This window comes from Arachis ipaensis, chromosome B10 (assembly GCF_059453495.1).
Source record: "Arachis ipaensis isolate K30076 ecotype BB chromosome B10, ASM5945349v1, whole genome shotgun sequence".
Classification (NCBI taxonomy): Eukaryota; Viridiplantae; Streptophyta; class Magnoliopsida; order Fabales; family Fabaceae; genus Arachis; species Arachis ipaensis.
This window is the reverse complement of record NC_142435.1, coordinates 4,269,128-4,296,186: the sequence shown is the minus strand read 5'-3', so window position 1 is coordinate 4,296,186 and position 27,059 is coordinate 4,269,128. Positions and strand designations below refer to the sequence as shown.

At 36.7% G+C, this 27,059-nt stretch overlaps 5 protein-coding genes across 8 annotated transcripts; 1 reads left to right on the top strand and 4 right to left on the bottom strand.

Annotated features, from left to right (window-relative positions):
- Positions 1-2,134: 2,134 nt before the first annotated feature.
- LOC107621928 (uncharacterized) lies at positions 2,135-4,529 on the bottom strand. 3 transcript variants are annotated; one of them, XM_016323891.3, is made up of 3 exons: positions 4,304-4,529; positions 2,852-3,019; positions 2,135-2,601 (listed from the first exon to the last, which is right to left on the bottom strand). In XM_016323891.3, exons 1-3 carry the CDS (start codon positions 4,313-4,315, stop codon positions 2,347-2,349), a joined length of 435 nt encoding a protein of 144 aa, XP_016179377.1. In that variant the 5' UTR covers positions 4,316-4,529; the 3' UTR covers positions 2,135-2,346. The 3 variants fall into 3 exon arrangements, with proteins under 3 accessions (XP_016179377.1, XP_016179378.1, XP_016179379.1); XM_016323892.3 differs by having other exon boundaries at positions 2,135-2,595; XM_016323893.3 differs by having other exon boundaries at positions 2,135-2,550.
- A 3,819-nt stretch (positions 4,530-8,348) lies between these two features.
- Positions 8,349-9,329, top strand: LOC148578981 (uncharacterized). The gene has a single exon (XM_088502269.1). The coding sequence runs from the start codon at positions 8,349-8,351 to the stop codon at positions 9,327-9,329; it is 981 nt and encodes a 326-aa protein (XP_088358395.1).
- An 8,430-nt stretch (positions 9,330-17,759) lies between these two features.
- On the bottom strand, positions 17,760-18,924 carry LOC107623758 (GATA zinc finger protein). Its single transcript, XM_016326121.3, has one exon. The coding sequence runs from the start codon at positions 18,879-18,881 to the stop codon at positions 18,054-18,056; it is 828 nt and encodes a 275-aa protein (XP_016181607.1). The 5' UTR covers positions 18,882-18,924; the 3' UTR covers positions 17,760-18,053.
- A 2,969-nt stretch (positions 18,925-21,893) lies between these two features.
- LOC107621683 (uncharacterized) lies at positions 21,894-23,051 on the bottom strand. The gene has a single exon (XM_016323702.3). The coding sequence runs from the start codon at positions 22,978-22,980 to the stop codon at positions 22,513-22,515; it is 468 nt and encodes a 155-aa protein (XP_016179188.1). The 5' UTR covers positions 22,981-23,051; the 3' UTR covers positions 21,894-22,512.
- Positions 23,052-23,165: 114 nt separating this feature from the next.
- On the bottom strand, positions 23,166-25,773 carry LOC107624216 (myosin heavy chain-like protein). Of its 2 annotated transcripts, none has more exons than XR_001616783.2 (9): positions 25,411-25,687; positions 25,164-25,291; positions 24,911-24,958; positions 24,684-24,797; positions 24,505-24,573; positions 24,325-24,381; positions 24,045-24,172; positions 23,595-23,675; positions 23,166-23,435 (listed from the first exon to the last, which is right to left on the bottom strand). XR_001616783.2 is itself a non-coding variant. In XM_016326698.3 (9 exons), exons 1-9 carry the CDS (start codon positions 25,568-25,570, stop codon positions 23,379-23,381), a joined length of 855 nt encoding a protein of 284 aa, XP_016182184.1. In that variant the 5' UTR covers positions 25,571-25,773; the 3' UTR covers positions 23,166-23,378. The 2 variants fall into 2 exon arrangements, 1 of the variants encoding a protein (XP_016182184.1); XM_016326698.3 differs by having other exon boundaries at positions 24,032-24,172; positions 25,411-25,773.
- Positions 25,774-27,059: the final 1,286 nt, after the last annotated feature.

Below are 27,059 nucleotides of genomic sequence, written 5' to 3'. Positions count from 1 at the left end.
TTGAATAACAAAAGTTATTATAGTTTCTTTTTACACAAATTAATATACTCAACTACGGTGTTTTGGTAATATTACCAAAAGATATTAATCAATCTAATAGCTTTTGTAATGACATAAGTTTATAAGTTTAGAAACTTAAAAATCATGTCATAAAATATAAAATTTTAACCGGTAATAACATTGATCATATTGTTTGACTTCCTGAATGATATGATACCAATAAATAAAACTGTCACAATCAAATTTTAACAAAGGTAAATCTCCATAAATATTGCTATCATCAATGAGAATTTTTCTACTTTCAAGACAAATACAATTTTCTTTCACTGTATTTTCCAACTCGACAAGTCGAGAACTAATCCTCCACGAATTGAAGCTCCATTTATTAAGGGTCTGCCGCTAGCCAATGAGTTGTTACATACACAAGGCGGGATTCAAAACTCTAATACTCTTAGGTAGACGAGTGAGATGACCACTCAATTAATCCAAATCAATTAAGACATACTAATTATTTTAAATATTTTTAACATTATAAATAATTAAATTTTGATTTTAATTATAACTTTGTAAAATATTTATATTAATAATTATATATATATATTTTTGTTTAATCTCTTTTAATAAAAATAATTATATATTTTTATTAATTATCCTGTATAGTGTATGGAACATATACTAGTTAATATAATAATTAGTATCAACATACGTGTGTATCAACTCGTATAATAATTGAGAATTAGAATTATATAAATTAATATAATAATTAGAATGGTTAAAAAATTGAACGATTGATAATTAGTATAATAATACATTAAATATTAATTTTTATATAATTATGAAAAGATATTTTTTTCAAATAGATTGAGAAAAAAGTAAATACAAATATATTGAAAGTAGTGTTTTTATTTTAAAAGAAAAAAAAAAACTCATGAAAAATTAACATCTCACTTCTAATATTTCTAAAAATATACTAATATACCAATAATACTAATAGTTGAAAAATAATTGTAGAGACTTGTTACAATTATAATATTTAATTATTACTCTAAATAAATATTATAAGTATAAATAACAATAATTGAATATTAAGGAGATACAAAGAATATATGAATATTATTACAATATAACTAATAAATTTTAATAAGATAGCCACTAATATATTATACTAATATATTAAATCAAATTAATATTATTATTATTTTTTTACAATTAATATGTACTGTAAATATAAAGAGTATAGTATCTAATGAATAGAGATATTAATGAAAAATAACACGAATAACACATCAATTAAAATTAAACATTATTAAATGATTGAAACTAAATAATTTTTTTTTATCCTATATTACCTAATAAATTTTAATAATTAATACCTAAAATAAGTAAATTAAATAATAATAAATTAATAATTGGAAAGAAATCTTTAACAAATGGGAGAAATAAAAATAAAAGAAATTGGTAAATAATAAATATAAATATATTAAAGAATAATATTTTTATTTTGGAAGAAAAAAAAATTAATAAAGAGATGACACCTCATATTTATTAGTTAAAAAAAATTAATTTTAGTAGATTAAATAAATATTGCAATACTAAAAAAAAAAACCAATACATTTGAATTGAACAAATTGCTGTTTTCTGCATTTTCTACTCTTGGTTACAGGTATAAATAAATTCACTTACAAATAAATTCACTCAATCAAGATCAATAGAATTTAGAAAAAAAGATAAATATGTCCCTAACCTTTTGTCTCGCGGACATTTTTGTTCTTGACCATTGAAAAATACTTTTAAGTCCCTGACCTTCACAAAACTTGGACGGATCAGTCCCTCTGTCCAAATGCCTTCGTCAGGGACGGACTGATCCGTCCAAATGTCTCCATCAGGGACTAATCCGTCCAAGTTTTGTGAAGGTCAGGAACTTAAAAGTATTTTTCAATGGTCAGAGACGAAAATGTCCGTGGGACAAAAGGTCAGGAACTTATCTGTCATTTTCTCTAGAATTTATTCATTGGAAATTTTTGAATGAAAATAACCAAATTTTCTTTCTCGCTTAACTTTCACTCTTTCCCCCTCTCTCTCTCCTGGTTGAATAGTTTAGGACATAAATTTTTTTCCATAACTTAGATCAGAGTAACAAACAACAAAAAGTAGACGATTTTATTATTATATATATTTCCCATGGTGTATGAAGTATGAACTAAAAAATAGTGATGAAATGGGTCCAGATCATCAGTGAACTGTTGATTAAGAAAATAGGGAAAATAACAGAAATACAGAATTGAGAAATTTGTAGTAGTCTTAAATGATAGAGAAGTAGATATATTTGGTAATGTGTTAGTTCCTTCAAGTCTTCTTAGTCTTAATGCTAATCCTTTGAAGGGTATGAAGCAATATGGGAATACAAATGCCTCTACACATATCCTCCACACTTTGTTCTTCAGAGCCATTGTAAGAACCCTTTGCCAGTTTCTTCTGCCTCTCTTCTTCCAACCTCATTGAGTTTGACAAATACAAGTTTTCTCTCTCTCCTTGTGTAGCTCCAATTAGCTGAGCAAGAGACACACTCTTGTCTTGAAAGAACGAAGCCGACGACTGTTTCTTGCAACACAAGAAACTCTAACTAATAGAGAACTTTACAAGCTTCTGATAAACTTTCTTGGTTTAATGTTAATGTGTACTTGGATTGGTCTAAAGCATATTTCATAATATGTTTTAATCTTTTTTTTTATTTAAAAGATGCTCTTAGTTCCTTAAAATTGCGTCGTTGATAGTTTCAATTGAACACACAGAACGTAAAAAGATTTTTCAAAAACTAAAGATGATTGAGGCACATGAAAATTTAGAATACCTCAGTATCTAGATTTGAGGATGAGAATGAAGAGAAACTGGTGGATGGTATGTGCAATGAGTATGGTGCAACTGAATAAGCAGATGGAAGAGAATCCACAACTCTAAGTCTCATATTGAAGAAGCCAAGCCCAAGTGGCCATCCAATACCAATAGCCATCTCATCATTCTGAGAAGAAATATAATTAGTAAGATAAACATACCAATTTGTGTATAGTTAAGTTCTTCATATCTGAATAACTTTTCTAACTATCAAAGCAAGATACTAGTATACTACTCCTAATTCACCTAAGATAAATTAAAATTTGTACTAAATTGGAGAAGTTGCTAGTGTTGCTATCAAACATATACTAAGTTAGAATGACAGAAAGGTAGTGATGAAATATGGAAATTATGATCAATAACCAATTACACAACATAATATACAAGAAGAAAAAGTGGTAATAGTATTTTCTTTTTATAGAATATTTGGGGGGCCATATCCCCCATTTTCTTTAAGAGTTCTGTTACTATCCTCCTTTGATATGAAGTTTGGATATCATCATAAACAATATAGTATGGAAAATTATGTGATGAATAGTTGAAAAGACCATTCTTAAAGTGTAGCAGACACTTCAATGAAACTGTGATCCTAAACCATATAATTTTGACATGTTTTGCTAAAAATGAACAATTAGATCTGTTGGAATTCCTGGCTATACTCTTAGCTTCCAAAATTGATCAAATAATAATAATAATAGTCTTCAGAGGGGACCATAGTCAGATGAAAGGACATGTTGATATTATTAGGACTGATATAACTGATATGTATCAGTTCAACTCACATTCTTACAATAAAGTGTGGACAACAAACTCTTGTTTGCATTTTAATTATATCTTAGCTCATGTGGCCACTTATTTAACAACAACTAACATTATGATTCAAACTAAACACACTGCATGAGAGAAAAGGGTTTCTCTTTCTTATGTCAGTCCATTCGGAAAAATACAAATTTCATGCACATGTTATGTCAATCCAATAGGAATAATGGAATAATATACAAAATTTTACATACATAGATAACAGATAGCATGCAAGTTTAGCATGTCAATTCCCAGAAAACAAAAGCACAATAACATAAATTCAATCAACATTTCATTAAATATGACATGCAAGAATACCACCAACAATCGATTAAATAAGAAGATTGCATAACATACATACAGAAACCTACATTATACAATATACACTCTCAATGAGCAAAACCAGGGAGAGGCAAAGAAAAAGCTTCAGCTTCAAATAGACCCCAGAAAACAAAATATGATTTTTATCTTTTACTGACAAAACAAGACAAGAAATATAGAATATCAGAAAAAAAAAATGAAGAAATGGAGGCACAATGTGACAGTGTCTTTGTTCTTGTTCGTGCAATGGACACAAAATAGTGAATAATGGAGAAGATGGAACTATTACCTCTGCAACCATGGCGTCTCTCTGTCCTCCACAGGAGAAGTTGATGGCAAATTGATGGTCACAGTCTCAGAGAGAAAACAGAGCTAAAAATATAAAGAATTGTTTTGGAGAAAACAAGGGTGAATTTTTTATGTGTCTGCTAACTTGCATTCTCCTTTAAACGTTAGACATTTAAGAGTCTGGTCCCACTTCAACATCACTTGAGTTAAGCTTTTGATCTTATCTCAAGAAATCGGAATTTTCATCAGTGTTTTATAAATAGGAACGCTTAGATTTAAGTTTCAATGATTGTGATTGTGAATTTATAACGTAAGAAGTAAAAATTTAAATATTTTATGTTCTAAAGGTTAGTTTTTAACCATTATCTTATATAAATAGTAAAGTGCTTATAATTGTATAATTAAATCAAGTATATTTAAAGTGCTTATAATTGTATAATTAAAAAGTGGTGCCATAAATGGAGTAACATGTAATCAAAGAATGGCATTACAGTTAATTTAGTCATTCTCAGGGGTGACACTTCAACAGCTATGAGTAAAAAGAAAATAAGAGAAGCGTTACTATTATTTATTATTATTATTATTATTGTTTAACTTATGAGTTTGGTGAATAAACAGATATCAAAACGGTTGAGAAGATATGTGATGTATTGTGTTTATGTTGCTTAATTATTTGAAGCAATGGAATATTGATCGCCATAGGAAGCATCTAAAGTACAGGTCAACAACATCGTAGAATGTTACTTACTGACCGCTGCGTTAAGTGGCAGATTATCGAATTCGTGTTCCATGAACACACGAAATTGAAATATATTTGATAGACTCTCTCGGAAAGACAACGAGACCCCAATAAACAAAAAAATACCTAATTCGACTCCTGATTTTTTTTTTTTTTGAAGTTTTTGTGCCAAAAAAAATAACATTAATTTTTTTTAGTATAGGAGCCTCGTTGTCCTTTCAAGGTAATTGTAGAGTCAAATTGAGGTTTGTTTTGTCAAGAACCTCGTTGTCGTAATTGTCAGGGGCTATTTTGAGTTTTTTTCCAAAATTTATTAATATAATATGTTAAATAATATTATAATATATATTTAAAAATTTTAATTGTTATTTATATAATTAATTTATAAAATTAAATTAAAACAAAATTTAATTAAAAAAGTTTTGAAGCATTAGAATTCTTTAATTTAATATTTATTTAATCCAATAATTTTTTACGAACTAATATGGTCATTTACTCGAATTTTATGTCAACGGCTATTTTTCTATTTTTTTGTTTTTTCCTACCACCTCTCTGGTTTAGTTGTTCTCTATTTTCAATGGTACGTGAAAATCATGAGTGAAGTGAAGTACTTAGTACGTACTTATGATAATGATGATGTTGGTATTCGAACTGCGCCATCTGATGAACGTTTACGTTAGCCTTTACACACAGATGAGACCTAAAACTCATGATATTTGCTTGCATTCCTATAAATGCCGTTGTTAGAGACCAATAATATGTAGGTTAATGTTACAACATCTTTTAATGAAGAATAAAAATTGTTCAATTTATAATACAAAAAAAAAATATTTAATATAAATCATATCCATCTCAAGTTGAAAACTCAGAGGGAAGTCGATTTCACGTGATATCTGAGAGAGGAGAATGGATCATTTCCAGTGAAGAAAAAATTGGATGGTGTCAATTGTGTCTCTCATCTTTTATTACTCTCTCTCTCATATTTATTTTTGGTCCCACTTATAAAGTTAATGGTGAGAGATCACACTTCATTTATTCAAATGTTAAAAAAACTGGAAAGAATCCATTTCTCTTGAAAGAGCTGTTGGATGAAAATTTAGTCAAACCATAAATTTTTTTTTAAAAATATAAATAATTTTTTCAAAATAACATACAACTTATAATTAAAAAAACTCTTGTTAAATATGGCTTATTCTGGTGTACTTGTATATTTCTGGAGACGATGATAATGGTTGCCATTGTTAAATATGACTTATTTTTTAATTTATAATTAAAAAAATTCTTGAAGAAGCCATGTTTATTGTTTGTGTATTTTTGTATACTCCTATATACTGTTTGTAGATCTATATACTATTTGAAAATGATAATTGTTACGGTAGGTAACCGGAGATTAATGGGCTGGATGACGTTGGTTGGCCCAAACGTATGAAGGAGGTGGCTTTCGGGTGGATCTGTTACTCGGTGTTCCTCCGTCCGACTTGTACGTGTGAGAGAATGGGGGGTGGTACCTGCAAAGACACTCCGATACCTAAGTTAGCAAGAGTGTGAGCAGGTTAGAGAGTATTGGGGCTTAGAGATACCTGAACGGTGTCAGTGTATTTATAGTGGTGAAACAATAACTACCGCTGAAGTAGTGCCACCTTTTTAGGTGGATAACCGTTCCTATATCTTAGGGAGGTTAAGATATGGCTCTATGAAGTGGTTAGAGAGTTCCTAGGGGCAGTTACTCATTCGAATGAGTGTTATCTGCCAGCTAACCCTCGTAACCGACTTCTTTGGAGCAGGTCGTGTTCAGTACCGACTTCTGGGGATGAAGGCTGGTACTGGGTGAGGGCCAACCCTTTGGGTTGGGCCTTTTTGCTTGGATCCTGGACCTTTATTATTGGGCCAGGGTATGAACAATGCCCCTACTCGAGCCCAATTTCTTTTTAGGATTTGGGTTCGAGTATTCAACTCGGGGTCGTAGCCGATTTGCAAGAGGACCGACGTGACGGTTTAAGAACCGACGTGATTTTTCGTGACCTTTTGGTTCTGACAGTTACGTCTAATCAAGCGTCGTGTCCGTTAGGGGTGTGCGTAGGGATTTAATGGCCTTGGTAACGGTGCATCTTCATTAATGATTGCCCTAATTTTACCATTATGCCCCTAACGTTCTTATAAATACTTTCCCTCTCTTTCGTTGTTTCATTTTTGCGATCTTTCAAATTTCCCTTGCATTCGTTCGTGCTGCATTCTTGTGTTTCGAAGGCTTTTACTTCCTCCAGTCTTGATTTCAGACTTAAAGGTTAGCTTTTTCCCCTTCTGTAACATGCTTTCTATTTGCGTGCCTTTATTTTGTAGGTAGATTGGTTTGTAGGCTTTAGTTCCGTACCCCCTCCCTTTAGAGACCGTGTGTTGATTTTCCTTTTCTTTTTGTAGGTTTCTTGTCACCCTTTTTAAGAAAAGAAAATAGCTTCCGTAGATGTTCTCTCTCAGTGGGTTGATGTCACGGTCCTAGGGGAGGAGCCTTCAGTCGATACCGAGTTTATCACCCACCTTCGTACTCACCACAGAATTTGTACTTCTGATTTCTGAAGAGGATGAGCCGAAGTATGAGTTGGTAGTCCCGGGTCCAGAAGACCGGGTTTACTTCGGGAGGGCCGACGAGGTGGCCCCTCATTTCTTTTTTATGTATGAGAGTATGGTCACCCGTTTGGGCGTTTTTCTTCCATTTTCAGAGTTTGAAATGTCTGTGTTACGTCATTGCCGGGTTGCTCCCACCCAGCTTCACCCCAACTCTTGGGGTTTTTTGAAAATTTACCAATTTATCAGCCAGGCCTTAGAGTTCCCGACTTCTCTGAGGATTTTCTTCTATCTCTTCCATATGACCAAGCCCTTCAGTGGGCTAAATAATAAGCAACAGTGGGTGTCCTTCCGAGCCATACAAGGTCGGAGGCTTTTTACCCTTTTTGACGAATCCTTTCACGATTTTAAAAGCTATTTTTTCAAAGTTCAAGCAGTAGAGGGTCACCACCCCTTTTTCTTAGATGAGAGTTCTTCTCCTCGCTTTCCTCTATACTGGTTAGAGGCCTTCCCCTGTGAGAAATATGGTCTGGACGACTTGGACGAAGTGGAGGCGGCCATCGTAGGGTTCCTCCGAGAAGTGTGGGGGAGGGCCCCATACTTGGATACTAAAAAATTTCTCCAGGGGTCGCCGACTTTTGTCCAGTCACAACTAGGTAGCTTTTTGCGTTTCTCATTTATTTCCGACTTGCAATTTCTTTTACCGACTTGTCTGACTTTTAGCTACCAATTTGTTTTTGCAGAGATGGCAAAGAAAAACGCTCAAGAGTCTTACCAGAGGGTTCAGGAAGCCAAGGCAAGGTCTCGTGCCAGATCTGGTGGTGCTAGGGCGGTTGTCTCTCCTCTTCCTCCTCCTCGGAACGTCGGGACTCCCTCCCAACCTATTGTAATTTCTTCCTCTGCTTCCTCTCTGCCACCCCCTTCTGTCCGACCTGCTCCTGAACCAGAGCCAAAGAAGCGCAAGACCTTAGAGTCTGGCGCTTCTGGTGAGGCGGACGCTCTTACGTTCGTCCGAAAGAACATTTATCCCCATGCTCGTATGAGTATGGATGATGTTTCTGTTCGGCACTACCTCACCACTGTGGTTGAGGAGAGTCTCAAGACGGCGGGGGTTTGTGGCAAACTCTTAGATATATTTGAGAAGACTCCTCTCAGCTCTTTAGGGACGATCTCGAGGGTCGAGGAGCTGGAAGGCAGGCTTCGCATATATCAGGAGCATGAGAGGGAGTTGGAGGGGGGAGTTGCCAAGCTGAAGGAGGAGAGGGACAGCCTCCGGGAGAAGGAGAAGAAGTTGCAAGCCCAATGCAACATGGAGGTGGATTTGAGGAAAGCAGCGCAAGCCAGCTACAACAGTTTATTTGCTGATCTTGTGTCTGTAAAGAATGACTTGCTGAATGCCCGGAAGGCCTATACCGAGTTGGAGGACTCTATTGCGGATGGTGCTGATGAGGCTTGGAGGGTTTTTAAGGAGCAGGTCGGAGTCATTGCTCCTGACTTGGACCTTTCTCCTTTGGATCCTGATAAAATTGTTATTGATGGTGCCATCGTGGATCCTCCTGTCCCCGTGGTGGAGTCTGAGTCTGATTTGAAGACTCGGGGGCAGAGGACCATAGAGTCCCCTCCTCGCTCTAAGGACGCTCCGAGTTCTTCTGCCGCTCCTCCGACTTTCTCTCCAACTCCTGGTCCTGGTGGTGGTGATCCTTCTACTCCTCTTGCTAAGAAGTGATTTTGGCTATTGGGGCCTGGCCTGTGGGCCCCTCTTTTTAAACTCTTTTTTATTTGTTGATGTTTGCAACAATTTTTTGGCCTTTTAGGGCCGTAAACAAAACAAATTTTCGATACCCTTTTTAATAAGGGTTTAATTTAGCGTTTAAATAAATGCCCTTTTTTGGATAAGGGTTTTGAGTTACCTTATGCGCGCATGCTTTTCTATTCGTGGTTCTTTTGACTCTTTGATCTTTTCTGGAAAAAACCTTTCCTTTGGGGCTTGCCTGCTTTTCTGAATCTTTTTTGATCTTCAAGGCAGTCTTATAACTTTTTCTTAGTTTTTCCTATCTCTTTTTGTTATTCCTAGTACTCAATTTTGTTTCATTGAGTTTTTCGTGACTTAGGCTACTTTTGCGATTCATTTTAATTTTACTCGGCTTCGCTTTCCGACTTATGAGTCGGATTGCTCCCGAGTTTATCATGATCGACTTCTATAGCCTCTTTACGCCGACTTGTACCTCGTTGTTTTATCCTGACGACCATCTAGGTCGGTTAATGGGATTTTCACGTTTTGTCGAGCTTAAATCGGCGCGTTTCGTAGAAAGAGAATAAAAAGGGAATTTAAAAGAGATATTTAAAATGAAAGAGATCTTTATTAATTGAGGAGGTACCTTATTGCTACTAAGGGCTTTTGATAATTTATTTTCCCTTAGCCCCTACTATGATGCCTCGTTAAAAACCCTTTTCAGAAAAAATCCTTTGATTTTGGAAAAAAATCATGAAATTGGGAAAAGAGTACATCAGGGAGTAGGGTTCGCTTTTAGCTGTAGTACCTTTTCATATTACAAGCATGCCATGATCTTGGTAACTCGTTGCCATCGAAGTCGGTTACCCTATAATAGCCTTTTCCTAAGACCTCGTTGATCTTGTATGGTCCTTTCCAATTAGCAGCGAGCTTTCCTTCCCCCGATTTGTTGACTCCAATATCGTTTCTGATTAGGACCAAGTCATCTGGGGTGAAACTCCTTCGAATGACTTTTTTGTTGTATCTCGCGGTCATCCTTTGCTTCAACGCTGCTTCTCTTATCTGGGCTTCTTCTCGGATTTCGGGGAGCAAGTCGAGCTCCTCTTTGTGCCCCTGTATATTCCCGATCTCGTCGTGGAAAATCACTCTTGGGCTTTGCTCATTGACCTCTATTGGGATCATGGCTTCTACGCCATAGACTAGTCGGAAGGGTGTTTCTCCAGTGGCGGATTTGGGGGTTGTTCTGTAATCCCATAGTACTTGTTGGAGCTCTTCAGCCCAAGCCCCTTTCGCATCTTGTAATCTTTTCTTCAGCCCTGTCAGTATGACTTTGTTGGCTGCTTCGGCTTGCCCATTGGCTTGTGGGTGTTCCACTGAGGTGAACTGGTGTTTGATGTTCATACTGGCTACTAGGCTTCTAAAGGTGGAGTCGGTGAACTGGGTTCCGTTATCTGTGGTAATGGAATAAGGTATCCCATACCTTGTGATTATATTTTTGTAGAGGAACCTCCGACTTCTTTGTGCAGTGATGGTGGCCAGTGGTTCTGCTTCTATCCACTTTGTGAAATAATCTATTCCCACTATTAGGTATTTGACTTGTCCTGGCGCCTGGGGAAAAGGACCTAACAAATCCATTCCCCATTTTGCAAAGGGCCATGGGGAAATTTGCATGCATTTGACACGGTTGGCACTTTTTCACAAAGTCTGTGGCATCTTTCTGCAAGGTTGGCCAGTAGAATTCAGCTCGGATCACCTTTCTGGCTAATGACCTTGCTCCGAGATGGTTCCCGCAGATTCCACTATGTACCTCCTCTAATACCTCGGTGGATCTTGAGGTCGGTACACACTTTAACAATGGTGTTGATATCCCCCTTCTATAGAGAATATTTTTCACCAAGGTATAGTGTTGTGCTTCCCTTCGGATTTTCTTGGCCTCCTTTTCCTCCTTGGGGAGGATGTCGAATTTCAGGTATTCGACCAAGGGGTTCATCCATCCGAGGTTTAATCCGACCACTTCAAAGACTTCTTGTTTGTCTTCCATTTTTACCACTGAAGGTTCCTGGAGAGTTTCTTGGATCAGGCTTCTGTTATTTCCTCCTGGCTTGGTACTTGCTAACTTGGATAGGGCGTCTGCTCTGCTATTTAGGTCCCGAGTTATGTGCGTGACTTCGGTTTCTGCAAAACGCCCAAGGTGTTCCAGAGTTTTTTCCAAGTATCTCTTCATATTTGGGTCTTTTACCTGATATTCTCCACTTATTTGGGAGGTCATCACTTGAGAGTCACTGTATATCATTACCTTCGTAGCACCGACTTCTTCTGCCAGCTTCAATCCTGCAATCAAGGCTTCATATTCTGCCTGATTATTTGAAGCTGGGAATTCAAACTTGAGGGAAACCTCTATATGGGTTCCCCTTTCATCTACCAATATTATGCCTGCGCCGCTTCCTGTTTTATTGGAGGATCCATCTACATAGAGTTCCATGTAGTTGGTTTATCCTCTTGATCCTCTGCATATTCTGCAATGAAGTCGGCGAGGCACTGGGCTTTAATCGCCGTCCGAGTTTCGTACTTCAAGTCGAACTCGGAGAGATCTATTGCCCATTGAACCATTCTTCCTGCAACATCCGTCTTTTGGAGGATTTGCTTCATGGGTTGGTTCGTGCGGACTCTTATTGTGTGAGCTTGAAAGTAAGGCCGTAGCCTTCGAGAGGCTACCACTAAGGAGTAGGCAAACTTCTCTAATTTGTGATACCTTAGCTCAGGGCCCTGTAGAACTTTACTGATGAAATAGATTGGGTGTTGACCGTCCTCGTCTTCTCTTATCAAGGCTGCTGAGACAGCCTTGTCTGCCACGGATAGGTATAGGACGAGGTCTTTTCCGGCTACAGGTCGGGTCAAAATAGGAGGTTGGCTCAAAAACTTTTTGAACTCCTGGAACGCCTCCTCGCATTCGGGAGTCCATTCAAATTGGTGTCCCTTTTTCAATAGGAAGAACAGTGGAAGGGATCTTAGTGCTGATCCTGCCAAAAATCTGGAGAGAGCTACTAGTCGGCCATTCAGCTGTTGGACCTCTCTCAAACAAGTCGGGCTTCTCATTTCTAGGATAGCTCTACACTTGTCGGGATTGGCTTCGATCCCTCTTTGTGTTAGCATGAATCCTAGAAATTTTCCTGCCTCCACCGCGAAGGCGCACTTTGCAGGATTTAGTCTCATCCCGTGCAACCTTATGGTGTCAAAGACTTGTGAAAGGTCAGACAAGAGGTCGACTTCTTTCTTGGTCTTTACCAGCATATCGTCGACGTACACTTCCATTAAGCTCCCTAGGTGAGGGGCAAACACCTTATTCATCAGCCTCTGATATGTGGCCCCTGCATTTTTCAATCCAAATGGCATGACCACGAAGCAAAAGTTAGCTCTGGGCATGATGAATCATGTTTTTTCCTGGTCTGGTTTATACATCGGGATTTAGTTATACCCTGAGTAGGCGTCCATGAACGACAAGTATTGATACCCCGATCTAGAGTCTACTAGGGTGTCAATGCTTGGTAGTGGATAAGGGTCCTTGGGACATGCCTTATTTAAGTCGGTATAGTCGACGCACATTCTCCATTTACCATTTTGTTTTTTGACTAGCACCACATTGGCTAGCCATGTTGGATATTCGACTTCTCTGATGAAACCGGCTTCTAGGAGCGCTTGTACTTGCTCCTCTACTATTAGAGCTCGCTCTGGGCCGAGCTTGCGCCTTCGTTGTTGTACAGGTCGAGATCCCGAGTAGACCGAGAGCTTGTGGGACATGAGTTCTGGATCTATCCCAGGCATGTCGGAGGCCTTCCAGGCGAAGAGATCGGAATTATCTCTTAGGAGTTTAATCAATTCTTGTCCTAGGGTTTCCCCCAGGTTGGTTCCTATGTGAGTGTTTTTTCCTTCCTCTTCTCCGACCTGAATCTCCTCGGTTTTTCCTCCGGGTCGTGGTCGCAGCTCTTCTTTAATCCTTGCTCCACCGAGCTCTATTGTGTGAACTTCTTTGCCTTTTTCCCTCAGGTTTAGGCTTTCATTGTAGCATTTCCTTGCCAGCTTCTGATCTCCCCTCACCGTTGCTATCCCCGCTGAGGTCGGGAATTTCATGCAGAGGTGGGGTGTCGATACCACCGCTCCGAGTCGATTAAGGGTAGCTCTGCCGATTAAAGCATTATAGGCCGACCCCACGTCGATGACTATGAAGTCTATACTCAGGGTCTTTGATTTCTCCCCCTTTCCAAAGGTGGTGTGGAGGGGCAAAAATCCTAGTGGCTTTATTGGCGTGTCGCCTAATCCGTACAAGGTGTCGGGGTAGGCTCTTAACTCTTTCTCATCTAAACCTAGTTTGTCGAAAGCGGGCTTAAAGAGGATGTCCGCTGAGCTTCCTTGGTCTACTAGTGTTCTGTGTAGATGGGCATTTGCCAGGATCATGGTAATTACCACTGGGTCGTCGTGCCCAGGGATTATTCCTCGCCCATCTTCCTTTGTGAATGAAATGGTTGGAAGGTCAGAGGACCCCTCTCCGACCTGGTAAACTCTCTTGAGATGTCTTTTACGAGAAGATTTTGTGAGTCCCCCTCCCACAAACCCTCCTGAGATCATATGGATATGTCTCTCCAGAGTTTGTGGTGGTGGGTCTCTTCTATCCATATCATCTCGCTTTCTTTTTTCATGACTGTCCGACCTTTCTATGACATATCTGTCAAGCCGACCTTCTCTGGCCAGTTTTTCTATCGCATTTTTAAGGTCGTAACAGTCGTTTGTGGAGTGCCCATATATCTTATGGTACTCACAGTAATCACCGCGGCTCCCCCCTCTTTTATTTTTAATGGGCCTGGGAGGAGGCAGCCTTTCGGTATTGCAAATTTCTCTGTATACATCCACTACAGGAACTTTCAGTGGAGTATAAGAGTGATATTTTCTTGGCCTATCGAGGCCGAGTTCTTCCTTCTTCTTAGCTTCCCTCTCCCTCTCTTTCGTTGAGGGAGGGTGACCGGGTCGCAAACTCGGGTCTCTTAGCCTAACATTTTCTTCCATATTGATGTACTTTTCAGCTCTTTCCTGTACATCACTTAAAGAGGCGGGGTGTCTTTTTTATATGGACTGTGAGAAGGGACCTTCTCTAAGACCATTGACTAGCCCCATGATGACTGCTTCGGTGGGCAGGTCTTGAATCTCCAAACATGCTTTGTTGAACCTTTTCATATAGGCCCGTAAGGACTCCCCGACCTCCTGTTTTATTCCCAGGAGACTTGGTGCATGTTTTACTTTGTCTTTCTGGATGGAGAACCTCATCAAGAACTTTCTTGAGAGGTCTTCAAAACTGGTAATTGACCTCGGAGGGAGGCTGTCGAACCACTTCATCGCTGCTTTTGATAAGGTTGTCGGAAAAGTTTTGCATCGCGTAGCATCAGAAGCGTCAGCCAGATACATCCGACTTTTAAAGTTGCTCAGATGATGCTTTGGATCAGTGGTTCCGTCGTAGAGGTCCATATCGGGGCTTCTAAAGTTTCTCGGAACTTTTGCCCTCATTATGTCCTCGCTAAAAGGATCTTTCTCCCCTAAGGGCGAATCTTCTCTACCGTCGTGGGAGTTCTGACCTTTGAGGGAGGACTCTAACTTTAAGAGTTTTCTTTCTAACTCTTTTCGTCGCTCCATCTCCTCTTTTAGGTTTTTTTCGGTTTCCTTTTGTCGTTCCCGTTCCTGTTCTAGCTGCTCGAGGCGACTGTGGACTAATCCCATGAGCTCAATTGCGTGGGATGGTCCTTCTTTTTCTGATTCGCGCCCCTCCGAGGAATTCACCTTCGGGTTTTTGATTCCGGAGGTGCCTTCCCTGTGTTGATCATTGGCTTCCTGGTGAAGGGTCTGGTCTGCCTCATTGTTTCCAGTGTTCAGATTCTCTTGTTCAGAATCTGTCTCCACATGACCCTCTTCAGGGGATCTATCCGCCATCACTGGTTGATCTCTCGGGTCCCCGGCAACGGCGCCAATGTTACGGTGGGTAACCGGAGATTAATGGGCTGGATGGCGTTGGTTGGCCCAAACATATGAAGGAGGTGGCTTTCGGGTGGATCTGTTACTCGGTGTTCCTCCGTCCGACTTGTACGTGTGAGAGAATGGGGGGTGGTACCTGCAAAGACACTCCGATGCCTAAGTTAGCAAGAGTGTGAGCAGGTTAGAGAGTATTGGGGCTTAGAGATACCTGAACGGTGTCAGTGTATTTATAGTGGTGAACCAATAACCACCGCTGAAGTAGTGCCACCTTTTTAGGTGGATAACCGTTCCTATATCTTAGGGAGGTTAAGATATGGCTCTATGAAGTGGTTAGAGAGTTCCTAGGGGCAGTTACTCATTCGAATGAGTGTTATCTGCCAGCTAACCCTCGTAACCGACTTCTTTGGAGCAGGTCGTGTTCAGTACCGACTTCTGGGGATGAAGGCTGGTACTGGGTGAGGGCCAACCCTTTGGATTGGGCCTTTTTGCTTGGATCCTGGACCTTTATTATTGGGTTAGGGTATGAACAATAATAATAAATTAAAATAGATTAAAAACGTGGGATTCAAAAAATTAAAAAGAAGTTCACTAGGAGGTTAGGCAAACTCTATAATTTTTATACGCACAAGTTCCATTCATCTTTATCTTAGGATATTTACTAAAATTGGCCCAGTCCCTGAAGAGAAATGCAATCCAGCCCAGAATTATAACAGTTTGGGCCAACACTAAGTATGTAAACTCCAATCTGGGCTTTTATTGGTACTTTAAGCTATTACAATGGGCCTAAGTTGCAAACCCAAAACAAAAATAGGAAGTTTGCTGAATATTGATTTTTTGAGAGTCAAAAGTCAAAACTCAAGATAGCTATCATTTTATGACAGATATTTCAATTGTATTGTGATCACAAAATGACTTGTTACACTGTATTGATAAATTACTGTTACATAAATATATGCATAAACTAATTTCTGAAATTGATTAATAGACCATAGCTATGCTACTAAGACATAAAAAGGTTGATATTTAATTATATATAAAGTTAGTTTCTGTGGCAAGAAGTACAAGTAGGTGTAGTGATAATTTTTGCATGTGCTTCATGGCAAGAAGTTTTTTAGGGTTTGGTGTTTTAGGTTAGCAGTCAATTCTTATGAAACCTAACACTTTCAAATATGAACTGAGCTGGTTAATTTCATCTGTAAAATAAGAATTTATTTTTATTTTGAGTTGGCTCACCTGTGCTTCTGACTTATGTGATGTGAAGAAAGAATAAGGTTTACTAGTTTAGTAGTTTAGTAAGCAAAAAGCTAAAAAGAAAATAAAAGAAAAAGAAAAAAGGAATTGTAATACCGTTAATTGCGGAGGGACCAAAGGCTAATTGATTTGTTTCAACATTTTATTTTCAATTTGATTAGGATGCTAATCAATAACTACTTCTAGGGTCATTGACAATGGTAGAACAACCATCAGGCGCTAATCTTGTTTTAAACACATCTTCTAAAGACAAATTGAAGTGACAATTATGGCTAAAGAGAGTGGCAAAAGGGGTAATAACAATAATAAGGACCATTATGGTTCTTACTTATTTTCTCAAAACGGTACTCCTAATAGGACAATTTAGAGTGAATACCTCATCCGGTCCTGACAATTATCTCGAAAGGATAGCGAGGCCTCTAAGAAAAAAAAAACACCAAATTCGGCCTTTGATCTTTTTTTTTTTTGACTAATTAGCCCCTGTGTCAAAAAAAACAACATTGATTTTTTTTTTGGCACAGGGGCCTCGTTGTCCTTTCAAGGTAATTGTCAGAGTCGGGTTGGGTTTTTTTTTGTCAAAGGCTTCGTTGTCTTTCGAGATAATTGTCAGGGACTGTTTTGAGTTTTTCTCGACAATTTATTGTACACTAATGTAGGTGAAGACGGCCTTTAAATTTGTTTGTTGAAACTTGCAAGAAGGTAAGTGAAGCATTAGTAGCATCAACACCAAAGAGTAAGTGAAGCATTGATGAATGAATGAATGAATGAGTGAATAGTTGTCCAATTTTTTATCTTGAGGAAATTTCTTATGCACAGAGCCTCATTTTTACCAAGTTTGTCCAAGTATCATTTTCCTAAAATAGTGTGTATAGAATGAAGTGATCAGAATTTCATTTTTAACTAAGACACTTCCAAAAGGACATGCACCATGTTGGACAAAATAATGTTGCTTCCTCATCACAATGTCCAAAAGACATCATCAGTAGATTTAGTGATGCTTCATCATAATAATGTTCAAAAAAATTGGTATCCAACATGGTAGCAGCTTAGCATGCAGGTAGGGTCAGGTAACATGGACCACTGATGTTAATCTTCCACATATTGCGCTGCTTTGGAAAATTGTGTAAAATATTGTTAACTAGAGAGATTAAAATAAAATAAAGCAAGAAACAAACAAACAAGCTTAATTACTTGACATCATACAACTTATTAGATGGTATATAAGCAAAAAATTACACATGCTTGCATAATACTTACTTGATTCTCAATTCAGAGACAATGGGATTCCAGAACACAAGATATTAAGTACAAAAATAAAATAAAAAAGGGAGTAAAAGCTCTCCATAAGTTAATTAAGCTATTTCTTTCAACTTTTGTATTTGTTTTTTGAGAAAGCACAATTGAGAACACAGACACCAAAACACAACAATAGTTAAAGTGAATTGTTCACTATCATGGCTGAGTGTCATCTATCTCATCTTCAAAGAACTCCTGGTTGTTGTTCTGGTTTGAGTTGTAGTTTCCATGGTAGGCATTGCCTCCTTGGTTGTTGTAACTATTGTAATTGTTGAAGTTGTCATTGTTGTTGTTGTTGTGGTTGTTCATTACTCCTCTGTATGCTTCACCATGGTTATTGGTGTTGTACTTCTCAGACTCAAGGTCATAATAGTATTTTCCACCCTCCAAAAACCTTGTATCACTCATGCCTTGCCTCTCAGGATTGTACCTGTTGTTGTTGTTGCCATTGCTTCCAGCATTGTTGTTGTAGGAAAACATGTGGTTGTTGTAGTTGTTATGGTTGTCCATGGAGTTGTATCCTTCTTCTGTGTACTTTGTGTCACTCAACTCATTCTGGTAATTGCCATAAGAATCTTTGTTGTAGTAGTTATTGTTGTTGTTGATGAATTCTTCATTTTGGTCATTGTTGTTGGAGAATTCATGGTTGTTGTCATAGTTGTTGGTGTACCTGCTTGTGTCCTCAAACTCAGTGTTGTATGGCTTGTAATTTGTGGTGGTGGTGGGAGGGTGATGCTCAAAAGTTTCATGGCCATAAAGGCCATAGCTGTTCTCAGTAGTCTCAGGAACAAAAGATGGTTGTTCTTGCTGAGGATTGTTGTTGTTGTTGTTGATCAAAGGAAACTCTTTGTTTGGAAGTTGTTCAGTTTCTTTGACAGGGGTGACTTTGCTGAAGAATTGGCTCTCTCTAGCATTGATTATTTCAAGAGACAACAAAAGGGTTGTTAAGAAAATGCAGGAAATGAAGTTTGAGAATGGAGCCATAGGTAGTGAGTGGCAAGAGAATGGTTTGATGAGCAACTATGCTTTTGCCTAAATGTGTTTATATAGAGGACTTTTAGGCTCTCCTTGCAATATTAGGTGGAAAATGTGAATGAGGTTTTTGATTATTGTGGTCCCTCTTGACTAATATATATATATATGTGACTTAGGACTCTTCTTAATTAATATAATTGTATCTTTATAGAAAAATAAAACAATATCATTTTTCCATAATTCCCTATCTTTTAACGAACCTCATTATTGATTAGTAGTTGCACCATGCATCATGACGCAACCATTGCAACCAGTGCTATCATATGTCAATAAATTGACTTGAGTGATCAAAGTTAAAATTTATCCACCCTTGGATGCGGTTTCCCATATATAAATCTCTTCTAGAAAGTAACAAGAAACATGTGACAGAAATATTTTTAAAGTGAAAACTCACGTGTACTTGTTTTTACGTGAAGTTGATAGTTGATAGTTATTAGATAATAACTTAGTCAAACATGTCACATTATCTAACGGTTCTGAATTAGCAACTTTATATAAAGACAATTGCATGTGAGTTTTCGCATATTTTTAATTTATCATAGAACAGAATTGAACTCCTACCTCCTCCTTATTAAACTTGTTTTTACCAAAAGATCCTAAAAAAAATGTTTGCAATCAATTAAATATTTAAATGGATGCACATGGTAGATATGGAGCTGTTGTATTAATTATGGTTAAATAGAAGCCAAAATCAGCTCTGAGATTTTATGCCTTAATAAGTAAGACGGTGATGGTTGTAGCTCCATAAATCATCATAATATCGCACCAAAGAGAAACAAGAGATTCATTACATACACTTTGATTTCAAAAATATATAAAAGCTAGATAAATAAATAATAATAATAATAGTTATTGTTCTAAGTTCTAAGGGGAGTGTGAAAATGAGACATGGCTAGTAATTATGCGTGAATTGAGGAAGGAATGGGACACCAAAAATTAAATAATGATGGCATCTTGTTGCACATAGCATAGCATGTGCCTTACATCCATTCGTCAAGAACGTGTGCATGTTGATTGTTGAGGATTGAGAGTGATGGCACTACTGAAAACCCGCATTCATTTTCATTCATACTTTGTTCAAAATTGCGTTATTCCATATCTATCTTACTCTTAGGTTTATGCCAATTCCTTAGCACATTTCAGTAAGGATCCATAACTGAACTGCACTTTCTTTTCCTTTGGCTTATTACTACTTTTTACCATTTAAATTAAAGTGAGTTGAAATCCATTTTGGTCCCTGAAATTTGGACTCGACCTTAATTTCGACACCCAAATTTTTAGTTACCCAATTAACACCCCCCAAATATTAGATTGTATCTCACGTTTGTCTTTGTAGTTATAGTTATCTCAGTTGATAAAAAGTTGATGTGGCACGTTAAGTTGATACAGTGTGCATCTACGTAGCACACAGCTTGCCAAAATGAATGTGTAATGAGTGAATGATGTGGCAAAAAGTTGTTTTCACTTAATTTGACTTCTACGTAAATGTCAAAACCCTAATTTGCATGGACTCATATTGATTGAAAACAACTGTTATCACATCATTCACTTATCACACATCCATTCTGGCAAGTTGGGTGCCACGTAGATACACACCGTGTCAACTTAACGTGTCAGCTCTCCATTAACGGAGATAACTATAGGGACAAACGTAAGGCATGATATAATATTTGGAGCTGTTAATTGAGTAACTAAAAGTTTGGGGATTGAAATTGAGGCCAACTCCAAATTTCAGGGATCAAAATGGGTTTCAACTCAAATTAGAGTTTAATCTATCACATTTATAATGCTGATAACTGAACTTAACTCTGGTTTTTTTATGAGTCATTTTGCTCCTTTCTTTGACTAATTTTTTTTGTTAGCAAACATTTTCGAATTTAAAATATAATTAACATAGATTTTAGCTTTCAGACTTTTCGTTTAGCATAGGCTCTGAAATCTAGGTTGATCGATCAATGGGTTTCTGAATTCTGAGACTACAAAATCTACAACTTAGGACTCCAAATGTATGCTGTAGGGTCTTAAATCTTAAATGTATTATGATCTATCTATGTGTGTTACATGACACTGTGGCATGCCCATATGTTAATGCTACTAGTGAATAGGGTGATGAAATTAGTTTTTACTTACCTTTTTTAATTTTGTCCCTTTTAATCGGAAAATGGTGTTTGGTAGGGTAGGAGATACAGTTAGTACTTACTAACCAGCTGTGGATGTGTCTTTTGGGAGCCATTGTTGGCCATGCTCAACAACTACTACTTTGGGTCACCCATTTTTAAAATAATTAGGGAAGGTGATGCTACTATTTTCTTGATGCCTCTTTATCTTTTCTTTTGTTATTATTATTATTATTATTATGGGGTCAACATTAAAAAGAATAGAAAGTTGGTTTGTGTTAGCTCAAATGTAAAGCAAAGGCGAGAAATCAATAATCATAGGCCGGAATCACAAGGAGGATTGTGGGAAGAGAATGATGAACGGTTTGAAAAGGAAACATAAATGACAAAGAAGCTTCCTTGTTAAATGTTGTGACTTGTGACCCTAAGATAAGAAAATGGCAGAGTGCTAGGAGCCAATAACTTTTGTGATTTGTAGCCATCAATGATGATTTTAATGGTGTGAGATTGGCGTGAGATTTTATCTTATGACTCACTTTTTTTTGCTGTTGGAAAAGTTGCTGGTCCCGTAGACTTTTCCTTATTTAAAAAAGTAGTGAGTGAAGTAAGTAATTAATATGGTTTAAAAGGCAGGCGCCATGTATCATTTATATGTGTAATGGTTGAGCTTGAGCATGATATGTGGAGAAATTTTGAAACTCATGACGTTAACTTTTTGTTCTTTATTGGAGCCTTCAGCCTTGTTGCACTGACTGAAATTGATTCCGTAACTAGCGGAACTACATTTTCAGCCTGCCTTTCCGAAAGGGAAAAAAAATCAAAATAGAAAGGCAACGCTTAGGAAGAGGCGTTAGTCCAAAAGGAACAATCGAATCCAATTCATTTTCAAGAGACAAAGACTTAGCATAAGACCATTTTTTTTTCTTAAAATTATAAAAAAACACTATACTATTGTATCCTAATGACAAGAAGGTTTCGAGTCTTCTTTTAATGGGAAAGTTGATTTTATCTCCGCATCAGTTCATACATCCAAAACAGAGAATAAGGCAAAACTAAGAAAAAAATTACCATACTATATGACAACATATTGTAACTTCAAAAGATTAAAAATGTTGCAAGTCATTGATCCAAAATGTCTTGAAGCTTGTTGCACTATCTGGAATTATGACACCAGAAATCACAAAGGATCATATCACCTTCTTTCCTTTGAGCCATTCCACTATCATTTTTAAAAACTCACCATTTATTATAAGTATAAAATCTTAGAATTGTCAAAGCTTAGTTTTTTTTTTGGCCCACAGTTCACTCCATGTTTTAACAAAAAACTCGCATTGGAATTTTGGATAACGTAAGACGGAGGGACAAAGAATGACATATCATGATAGCCCAATAAGCAGTAACATGTTAATTGTGTTAGCGTACAATCGCCGCTAGGAGGATGTTAACGAATTCTACCTTGTTCTTCAATCGTTGTAATCTGGATTGCGAAGTGGATTCCAAAAGACAAGGGACAACAAGAGAACATTGGGTACGAGGATGGGGATGAGTGGGTTAACATCTCTGCCAAGGGGTTTCCTAGAAAGCCTCTTCCTAGCGTATAGCCTTCTCTGTTGGTGGCCCCATTGAGCTTCCTCCACCCCCTGTGCAAGAATCAGTGGTGGTGGCTGCTGGAAAGGGCACTTGCTCCTCCAAGAGGTTTGAGGGGGACCCGTTCTGAAGACCCTTCTGAGGAACAGTGAGAAGCCCCATCTGTTGAGGAGGGAGGGATCGGAGGGGCACAGGAATGGAGGGTAGTCCCATTTCAGGTAACAGGGGATCTGGGTGGCTATCAAGAGCTGAGAGTGGAGGCCTGGTTCGTGTGTGGGGCTGGTTATGATGTGGGTTAGGGCTTGGAGTCTCTGCTCCCATGTTGTGTCTTCCATGCCAAACATGAGACTCTCTGTGAATCGGATAAGATATTGCGCTTTCACGGGATACAGAAAAAAGTGTGTGTTTGGTTAAGAGACTAATAATAATAATAATAATAATAATAATAATAATAATAATAATAATATGACTAATATAATTAACAGAAATAAGAGTACAAAATAAATGAACTAAAAGGTAGAAAAAGTAATGGACTAAAGCAAATCTACTTCATTTTCTTTTACTGACCCACTTATTTATTCCCTATAGTCATTCAGAATTTGTACAAAATCAAAATAACCAAGTATATCATACACAAGATCAAGATTACATTGTCCACCACTGAGAAACGTATCTCATGTTCTTCAACACAGTTGTCGGAAGAAACTTGTCAGTTGTTACCTTAGAAAGTAGTAAGAACCAATTATGATGAGAGCAATACCCAGACACTAATTGCAGGGAAGATGATAACAGCAGAAGCCTGAAATGGAAATATGTGCTTTTGTTCAAAGAATGATAATCTCTGGTTATAAAGAGCTATCAACATCTTAGAATGACCCCCCCCCCCCCTTCTCTTTTTCTCCCCTCCCCTTCTTCTTCCTCCTCCCTCCTTTTCTTGATAAGTAATCTGAAAGCTTACCAGGAAGAAAATCAGTTCATCGTTTGCAAGAGATGCAGTGAATTCATTTCTCTTCATCAAACTTTTTATGAAACCTTGAAGCTGCACATACATTCATGTGTTAAGACAATTATAACTGCATTGGCTTCTTAAACTAATAATGCCTTACGTGTTAAACAATGAAAAGGCCTCACCCTATCCCCAAAACCATTGAGTAAAATTTATGTTTAAAAAGCATCGAAAAACTGCAGGAACGCAAAAAAACTGGCAAATAATAATGAACGATACTGGAATAGTAGTCTGAAACACCAAGTGACCAACAAACATATAAACATCATATAAAATCTATTTATCATTAAACTTCCACACAGATAGTGCTTCAAATTCTCATAAGTGAATAAGGGATCATCTTGTTTCACTAGACACTAGTTCCTAAAGACGTGTGTTTTCTAGAAAACCTGATGGTGATACTTTTTAGCCATTGAAGAGTATCGCTTGAACTGATCCATAGCCCGTGAGACAAGTGAACTGACTGAAGTCCTTTCACGAGATACATAAGAATGCAGTGCTCGAAGATCATCAAGAAGGGTGTTGGTAATCTATAGAACAATAACAAAGAAATGTCATGGGAAGAGACGAGACAGAAGTTATGAGTCATGGCATATACAAAATGTGCTTACTGCTGGGCAGTATCTTCTAGCAGGGGATAATACACTATGATAAACAACAATACCAAAAACTTCAAAATTACCCTCAAGAATGTGCATCTTGTAAAGCTTGCTAGCCTTTGAGCCTTTAGAGTCCTCATCTTTTACACATAAAAACACACAAATATTACAAAAGGAAAATCAATTGGAAGTTCATAAAGCATGTGAAAAGAATACTCTAATGTGTAGTAGAATCTATATTCTAGTAAATAAACTTGATATACTTTGGTAACATGAAGAGCCTGCTCAAGATGCTGAACCTGAATCCACTGTTCAGTCACAATATTGTTCATCTGAACGAAATAACATAAATGCAATAATCAACGATATGTCTCAACCAAGCATCAAATTAATGTTTTGGTTAAAATGGATATAAAGTGAAAAAATTCATTATATCAGCTACCTTTTCAACTCTTAAAGTGACTTCCTCGAGTGTCTTTTCAGTATCTTGTGCTTTAGATATCAGAATATGAAGCTCAAAGTTGTTCCTTCTCAGGGCAGACCAAAGAAGTTGTACCTATGCATTTCCAAGCATATTTCTCATATCAGTTGAACTTTCAATTCGATCCAAAAAGTTATAAAGTAGTGAAATTATTCACTTATATAAATAGCTTGCAGGAAAAGAAAGACCTCTTCCTCCAAAGCTTCAACTCGTTTTTCGGCATCCAATGAATCAGTCTTCAAAAAAGAGCAACAAATGGAACTCAAATACGGAAATTGAGAGGGAAAAATCAAATCGAGTTATATTATTGCTTCCCACATAAAAACAAAGTTAGACTAAAAAATGTAGGTGAGAGGAGCACAAAACAATAAGAGAACAAAACTTGAGAATTTTTAAGAAAAGAAGTCAATGGCATAATTACAAACAGGTGGAAGACAAAACCTTCATTTTAGAGAGAGCAGATTGGAGAAGGAGGATTTTTTCCGACATTTCATTCATTCGATTCTCAACCTGTTCCAGATAGGCATCTCTTTCCTTTAATTTGTTATTATTCTCTTCAAGAACCGATTCTGCATTCGAATTATTAATTTTCCCTCAGCAAGAAGTTCAAGAGAACTTTTGTTCCTCAATGATGCATATAAATTGAAGCAGTAACGAAAGATGATAAAAAAGAATTACGAAGTGTTACCTAAATGAGCAATTTTGAGGTTGATTTGGTGAATTTGGGAGGTGAATTGGTTGGTAGGTTCAGCTGAAGCTGAGAGGGAAGAGTGGAGGAGAGGAGAGAAGGCTAAGAAGACGACGACGGTAATGGAATCGGAAAAAAGAAGAGAGCGCGCAAACGCCATTGCTTCAACTGATTACTGCCTTCAGCCTCCTTCTCTTTCTTTCTTCAGAGGGGCAGAGACAGCACTCAGCAGCAGTCACTAGTTAACGACTCCCATGTCATAGTGTAATTTTGATTCACATCACAATTCAAGTAGAAGTTATTATTAAAAGTGTTCATATTTTGTAATAATTATTAAAAGAAATTATTCGTATGACGATTTGTAATTAACTGATACTGTAAAATTTTTTAAAAATACTGTATCTTAAGATTAAGCTCTAAGTAAATTAATTTTAAGATAATGAGATGTATACACCTAAAGATATTATCATTTCTGCACCAAATTTTGTGGGAACTGCACCATGAAGAAACTCCAGTCAGTTCTCCACAAGCAAGGTAGATAGTATATGTGGAACAAAAAAAATGAAGAAATTAGAATAAACAGAACATATGAAAGATCTAGCACAACAGCTTTTTTAACAAGTACTTCTTGCGAATTGTGTTAATTACAGCAAAAGAAAGAACCTGGTAAACAGTTTAATTAATCTCTTTTCTAAAAAAATAATTTAAATAATAAATAACTATATTAAAAGTAGTTTATAAATAAGTTATTTGTGTTTGAGTTTTTAATTCTAAAAATACTTATTTTAAAAGAAATGTGATAAAATATTGTAGTATTATGAGAGAAGTAATTTTTTTAACTTCTCTATAAGTTCTTAAATAACTTCTTAAAAAGATGTAATTTGATTTTAAAAATTGCATCAGACATTAATATTATAATTTTTTTATAAGTTAAAACCACAAAAAATTTACTTGTAAAGCTTTTCAAATGGATCCATAGTCTAGTTTACTAATAACATAAGCTTGTATGAAAACTTTTTTAAAAATAACTTTCATAAATTATATATAAACATTTATAGAACCAAAAGATAAAATTTTATGTTATGAAAATCTTATCAAGCCTTTTTCTTAAGCTTTTCAAATGGATCCATAGTCTAGTTTACTAATAACATAAGCTTGTATGAAAACTTTTTTAAAAATAACTTTCATAAATTATATATAAACATTTATAGAACCAAAAGATAAAATTTTATGTTATGAAAATCTTATCAAGCCTTTTTCTTAAGCTAGAATGTTATGCCCTTGTTTTAATAAAAAAAATTGAATGACAATTTCACAATTTATTGTAAGGTTGGTTTACATAACATGCTAGGTAACAATATTCTTATTTTTGCAATGGAGCAGTAACTAGCAACCTTTTTGTGTGTCCTTGGAAAATAAATACCTTTTTTGCAATATATAACTTTTTTTTTTTTTTAATTTTTAACTTATAAGAAATTCTAACATTAAAATTTGGTATAATTTCTAAAATTAATTTATACTTTTTTAAAAAATTATTTAAATATTTATAAAAAAATAAAAAAAAAAGTGACTTCTCTTAAAATAATTTTTTTTTAAAATAAATACTTTTAAAATTAAAAAATTAAATACAAAATTATTTATTTATAAAT

Excerpts from the sequence above, each read along its gene's own strand:
- LOC107621928 (XM_016323891.3), bottom strand. Across the intron at positions 2,602-2,851 it reads CCTCAAATCTAGATACTGAG|AAACAGTCGTCGGCTTCGTT; the intron begins GTATTCTAAATT and ends TTGTGTTGCAAG.
- LOC148578981 (XM_088502269.1), top strand. The coding sequence starts at position 8,349 with ATGGCAAAGAAAAACGCTCAAGAGTCTTACCAGAGGGTTCAGGAAGCC.
- LOC107623758 (XM_016326121.3), bottom strand. The coding sequence starts at position 18,881 with ATGGCTCCATTCTCAAACTTCATTTCCTGCATTTTCTTAACAACCCTT.
- LOC107621683 (XM_016323702.3), bottom strand. The coding sequence starts at position 22,980 with ATGTTTGGCATGGAAGACACAACATGGGAGCAGAGACTCCAAGCCCTA.
- LOC107624216 (XM_016326698.3), bottom strand. The coding sequence starts at position 25,570 with ATGGCGTTTGCGCGCTCTCTTCTTTTTTCCGATTCCATTACCGTCGTC. Across the intron at positions 24,798-24,910 it reads TTGAAGCTTTGGAGGAAGAG|GTACAACTTCTTTGGTCTGC; the intron begins GTCTTTCTTTTC and ends GGAAATGCATAG. Across the intron at positions 23,436-23,594 it reads ATGAACTGATTTTCTTCCTG|GCTTCTGCTGTTATCATCTT; the intron begins GTAAGCTTTCAG and ends TTTCCATTTCAG.